This window comes from Oryza brachyantha, chromosome 11, assembly GCF_000231095.2.
Source record: "Oryza brachyantha chromosome 11, ObraRS2, whole genome shotgun sequence".
In the NCBI taxonomy this organism is placed as follows: domain Eukaryota; kingdom Viridiplantae; phylum Streptophyta; class Magnoliopsida; order Poales; family Poaceae; genus Oryza; species Oryza brachyantha.
Window position 1 is genome coordinate 1578269 of NC_023173.2, and position 6000 is coordinate 1584268.

General features: G+C 41.1%; 2 protein-coding genes across 2 annotated transcripts; one reads left to right on the forward strand and one right to left on the reverse strand.

The window, feature by feature from the left end:
* Positions 1–839: 839 nt before the first annotated feature.
* On the forward strand, positions 840–2956 carry LOC102716538 (two-component response regulator ORR9). The gene is made up of 5 exons (XM_006662664.3): positions 840–1259; positions 1356–1447; positions 1541–1618; positions 1733–1803; positions 2480–2956. The coding sequence occupies exons 1-5, from the start codon at positions 1157–1159 to the stop codon at positions 2736–2738; spliced, it is 603 nt and encodes a 200-aa protein (XP_006662727.2). The 5' UTR covers positions 840–1156; the 3' UTR covers positions 2739–2956.
* A 50-nt stretch (positions 2957–3006) lies between these two features.
* Positions 3007–5762, reverse strand: LOC102701668 (DNA-directed RNA polymerase V subunit 5A). Its single transcript, XM_006663130.3, has 4 exons — positions 5289–5762; positions 4391–4567; positions 4056–4169; positions 3007–3302 (listed from the first exon to the last, which is right to left on the reverse strand). The coding sequence occupies exons 1-4, from the start codon at positions 5736–5738 to the stop codon at positions 3177–3179; spliced, it is 867 nt and encodes a 288-aa protein (XP_006663193.1). The 5' UTR covers positions 5739–5762; the 3' UTR covers positions 3007–3176.
* Between the last annotated feature and the right edge of the window lie 238 nt (positions 5763–6000).

Here is a 6000-nt window from a genome sequence, read left to right on the forward strand (position 1 = left end):
CAACGCGATATCATATCAAATCGTCTCCACTTCGATCTTCGCTTGGCCGGGCGGGCCAGGCGTCACCGAATCCCGCGGCACCGGATTTGGGTGACTCCACGAACCACTTTGCCTCTTCCTCCGTGTGTAATGCGTTTTTTCTTCCTTTTTCATTCCGACTCGCTTCTGATCTGATGATATGATAGAGTCGCTGCATCGCCAAGATTTGTTGGCAGGGGGTGGGGGGGGGGGGGGGGGGGGGAGTTGGTGGCAACCGATCGAGAAATCAGAAATCGTCTCACCAGGAGGATTTCTTGGTTGGTGTGGCAGCTCCATCCAATCCGAGGATCTGAAGCCTGATTATATTTAAATCTTCTTCTACAGGAGATGCTTATCAGTTCGGTTCATTGTGTGTCTTGCTCGAAATTCAGATACTTGCCAGCCTGACCATTAGCAACTAATTTGGCTTGTTCTCTCATACAAACATGCGACTTCACATAAGTTTCATGAAACGAAGTTGGTGTGACAGACTGACAATGTGAGTGCCAAGAAATGACTCTGATTGTAGCAGTATGTTGATGTATACTGTCACAAATCTGATGCAGCAAACTGGCAGGTCACACCTAGAGAAGGGATATATTTTTCTTTACCAAATCGCCAGAAACGATCCGTATCTTTCGGCCTTTCAGCTCATCGAACAAGAGGACAACCCAATTAACGAAAAACTAAAGGGAAAAGATTGGAAAAAGGGACAGGGAACAAAAGAAAATGGTGGACCATCTTTCTTGCTCTAGAATACAAAGAGGACTACTGATGTTGCCGGGGCCTATTCTTTGTGGAGTCAATTCCTGGCAAGATTTGCAGCAAATCTGCCCGGGATCTTGCTTTCCATGAGGGAGGATTTTCTTTAGTCATTACACCAGTTTTCTCCATCAGCTTTTCCTCTTTCCTCATATCTCATAGAATCCTTTCACATGCTTATGTATATATATAAGCTCAACCACACCCACACACCCTTGTAAAGCAAAGCCTTCATGCCAATCACACACACCATCTGCATCTCGTCTACCATTCTTGCTTCCTCCTTGTAGTAGTCTTCTGTTCTTTCATCACAGTATCATACAGAAGCCCAATCAGAGTATAGGGGAACACATCTCTGCTAGCTTTGCCTTCTTCCATGGCAGTGGCTATAGAGGCTCCGTTCCATGTCCTGGCTGTGGATGACAGCCTCCCTGACAGGAAGCTCATTGAGAGACTACTCAAGACCTCTTCTTTCCAAGGTATTACAAGAATTTTTCTTTGTATTGGCAGACTCTTTTCTTCTCAGTTGCTATGGAAATTGGCATCTCATGGGAGGCTTGTTTTTGTTGGTGTAGTTACCACTGTTGATTCTGGTAGCAAGGCTCTGGAGTTCTTGGGGCTCCATGGTCATGAGGACAGCCCTATTTCGGTTCAAGCAGATCAGCAGGTAAGAAGATGACTGGTGACATGAGTATTAACGATGAAAAGGTTGTGCTCTTGTTCTGAAGAGTTTCTGAATTGCCCTTTTATGGATAAACAGGAGGCTGCAGTGAACCTGATCATCACAGACTACTGCATGCCTGGCATGACAGGATATGATCTTCTCAAGAAGATCAAGGTAACTACCATTTCTACTTAATTTAATTGTACCATCCATTGATTTTGATCAACTGAACAGTACAGTGAGGTCAGTGCCTGAATATAGTTCTTCCCTTTTGGTTTGTTCAATCAGGAATCGTCATATTTAAGGGACATCCCAGTTGTGATCATGTCATCGGAGAACATTCCTTCAAGGATCAATAGGTGAGCACTCTCATGGATCAACAATATTATTTAGACAATTGAGTTTTACGCACCTCATGGTCATTGGATGAACATCAATCGACCAAATTAAACTCAGATGTGCAAAAGAAGAGAGTAAAAACTCAGTACAACACAAAAAAAGAACATACAGAACATCTTTGTATGCATAAAGAGAGAATATTTGAGTAGTTGAATAGCACCTTGTTATTTGCAGGAAGCAAACTGGTTTAACGCTAAACTGGATTTGGAGATCTCTCCGAATCCTTAATTGATTTGGCGTCACATGTAGAATAATTAAGGAACAAGTCCCCCACACAGCTCACGTCGTCTTAAAATTAATAATGAAGATATGGAGTGATACGCAAATCAATCTTGTCGATCTTCCATGATGTGGTGTCTAATAAAATGGTCTTTAGTTGCAGACAACTAACTAACACCACATGTCTTTGTCACAGTATTCAATTTCTATATATGCACAAATGGAGCAACAAGAGGGCACTATAAAAGTAAAGTAAAAAAAAATCCTCCAGATACCATAAGATATGGATAAAAAGAAATTTGTTGAAGATATATAATACATGGAGAATAATTATGTGTTTAATTTCTGGATGGAATATCATTATTTGTGATCTTAGAATAAACTCTGAAACGATTTTGTCTTGATATTCTGAATCAGATGCCTGGAGGAAGGAGCAGATGAATTTTTCCTTAAACCAGTTCGGCTCTCGGACATGAGCAAGCTGAAGCCCCACATCCTGAAAAGCCGATGCAAGGAGCAATACCAGCAGGAACAACACCTGCAAAGCAACAGCGAAAGCAGCAACAGCAGTAACCCCACAAACGAGAACAGCAGCAGCACTTGCAGCAACAGCCACAAGAGAAAGGCAAACGATGACGAAATTTTGCCCCACGCAACAAGACCAAAGCACAGTTAATTTAGCAGCTGATTTTTCATTTGACACTCATTTTTTTTTGGAGGGCTTCTTTGTCCTGATCGGTTTTTGACCCACTGAATTGTAAAGCAGATGCTAACACTTAGTTTACAGAATATAATGCAATCCGTAAATGGATACTGCTAGATTCAATTGGATGGTTCTCTCTTCTCTATTCATCACATTGTGATTTTAAGATAATTCAACTTTGAAATTCCTGCGGTGCTAACGGGCCATTGGAATCATCTTGTGCCATAGTTTTTCAAGGAACGTCTTAAATACCACGAACAATTTTAAGGGGCAAGTTTTCCCAACTACATTCAGGTAAGTCACGCAAAGAGGTGTCACATAGATCAACAGAGTAGCCGTGAGGCTATGTTTGCTAACAGATCACTACCAACTTTCCTCCATGGAAACAGATGAATTCATCAATCTGTTTCTTCAGAAAACACATCGATAGGCCACATGATTCCCAGTAAGCTCGCTGTCATATATAACTTTAACCACAGTTCCCTTGTCAAGGCCATAGTAGCGAGCAACAGGATCAGTCTCTAGCATGCGAGGCAACTGAAAGATACAGGCACCAATTCAGCAAAGTGATGTAAAGGTATCATAACAGCAGGCATAGCTATACTAGAATGAAATTAAAGGGCAGAAAGGATGATAACAATCGTGATTTGGCATTTTAGCCACGTGAGGATTCCATTTATCAAAACAAAGAAAATTTGCAATCTCCCACAATAACTATAAAGTGTATCTCAGGTATGTTTACCAAATAGTAGGGATACTGCAATACAAATACCGTGCAGATCAACATGTGACAGACCAGAGCCAGGCTGTGTTTTGGGGGGCAAATAATTGCATTTCATAGGAAGTAGCAAAATAAAGGTCACACAGTTCATGTAGCACAATGATTTTCAATGCCATTCATTGAGAGAATACTTCCAGCATGGAAAATCAAATTATTAGTTGATTAGTTTTATCTATTAAGCCGTTGATCTTTTCGGTCTCGTTGACTTGCAAAATAAAAAAATAGATTCTATGAGTAGGAGGAAAACTATTTCAAATAAAACGAAAGCATACTTCTACTTTTTTATATGGCAATTTTAATAAACTCAAGGGTATTTCTAGTATAGTACTTGAATCTATTTGCTCTTTGCCCTTTGGGCTATTACAATACAACTTCACTTGTGCGCCCCTCTTAGATTAGCACCCATATTTTATAATAAATGTATTTTCACAAAAGCATCACATTACCGGCGTAATAAATAGGTAACAGATTCTAAAGAACTGTTAGCATCACATTATATACTAGCATACCTGTGAGTCCTCCACATTGTATTGCTTGAGGAGTTTGGCCTTTTGAGCTGCACTCAACACTTCATGCTTGGGCTTCAGGACATGCTTAGTAATGTTTACCAGTAACTCTGTGACCTACCATTAAAAAATGCCACAATTTACATGTGTGAACCAGAGTATATTAAAATAAATATAACATAGTAAAAAATGTGTAAGTCATGAAAAAAACAATATTATATTAGATTAAGAGTATAACCTGCAGAAGAATGCATATGGATTTAGATCTATACCAATATAGCATTATTGCCAGAATTTCCATTTGGAAAAGGAGAATATAAAAACGGAACCAAACAAACCTGGAATATGTCTACTTTAAGTTTGAAGATCTCCTTGATAGACTCTCTAGCTCTAGATAATATTCTGCTCTGTAGTATCAGAATCAGTCTGGACAAGTTCTCTCCTTCTGTCTGGCGATAAATCTCTCGAATAGTTGCAATTTTGACAGGCTCTGGTGGGCAGAATACAATTTGTACCTGAGTATGACATAGTTAGAGTTTATTTTAACTCCCTTAACAAAAGGTAACAAAATAGACACACCAAGAAATAGCAGTATTCATGGAAAAAAATAGATATTAAATGCTCCAACAGCAGGTGTTGAAGTATAAAGTTTGCATTAAGGATGACACTGTGAATGCACAATAGGAAACCACAAGAATAATAATTTGCTAAACCATAATAAAACCCCCATACCCAATGCAGGGTTGCAAGGTTTATCATCTTTCTTTTTGCTTATGTGCAACAAGAAGCAAAAGAGCAAATGTACTATTGCATGATACTCTTTATGATAGACATTGGCCAACTTTTAGTCAATACTTTCCTAAAGAACATATTCACATTCTAAAAAGTTAATTTAATCGACCACTAGATAGGATATAATACAAATGAAATAACAGCTTCGCAATTATGTTACTCTCAAACATGTCTAAAAGCACCAACATCCCTTCAGCAGCGTGCAGGGTGTACACACAATTGTCCTAGTTTTTCAATCTGATATAATACTGTATTTCTCTCCTGCCATGTGTAGCCCAGACCAACTGGACTATAGCACGCTAATGGCTAACGATGAAATCATGACCATAACTCCATAAGCCACGCAACAAGATCAAACAAGGACCTAACTTAAACAAGCAAGGGGAAACTCTAAACTTAAACATTAAGAACATGGAAGCGCAAAGAAATGATTGGAGAAGTTACCTTCTTGGAGGGGTCGGAGACGAGGGTGGTGGTGAAGGCGAGGCGTTCGATTTCGGACTTCTCACCCCACCAGGCGCGGAACTCAGGGAGGGTGCGGGCGATCTCCTCCTCCGGCACGGAGTACCCGCGGTCGCGCAGCATCTCCAGCGCCGTGCGGCGCGCGAGGAACAGGCGCTTGCTCTCCACGCTGCCGCTGCGGTCGACCATCGACGCTATGCAGTCGGGGACCTCGGGCAAGTCGTCGTCGATCTCCATCTCCGCCGCCTCCATCACGGCAACGGCGGAAGGGGGAACGTCGCTCGCGGCGGGGGCGACGGCGGGAGGAGGGGGAACCTCGCGTGCGACGTGAACGGTGGCGTTCGTGCTCTCCGCCGTTTCTAGTGTGGTGAACGATTGCTGGGATTCTTCTTCTACTGTGGTGGAATGGTGGGAAGGGCCGGAGTGACTCATTTTTTTTTCCCTTCCTCTTCCTATTTTTAGCCTTACACAGAGGTTGTTGTGAAATATTTTCGAATCAATAAATAGGATTTTATGAAGACTTTATACTATAGAGAAAGATCTATGTAATGAAAAGCCTAATTTACCCTGTTAAATTTAGTTGGTTTAATTTATCCTTATATTCTAAGGACAATGTTATAAATTCTTCGACCCGAATAAAATAGTGTTGGGATGTGTTTACACTGGAGGAAAAGCCTGATTTACCCCTCTCGCT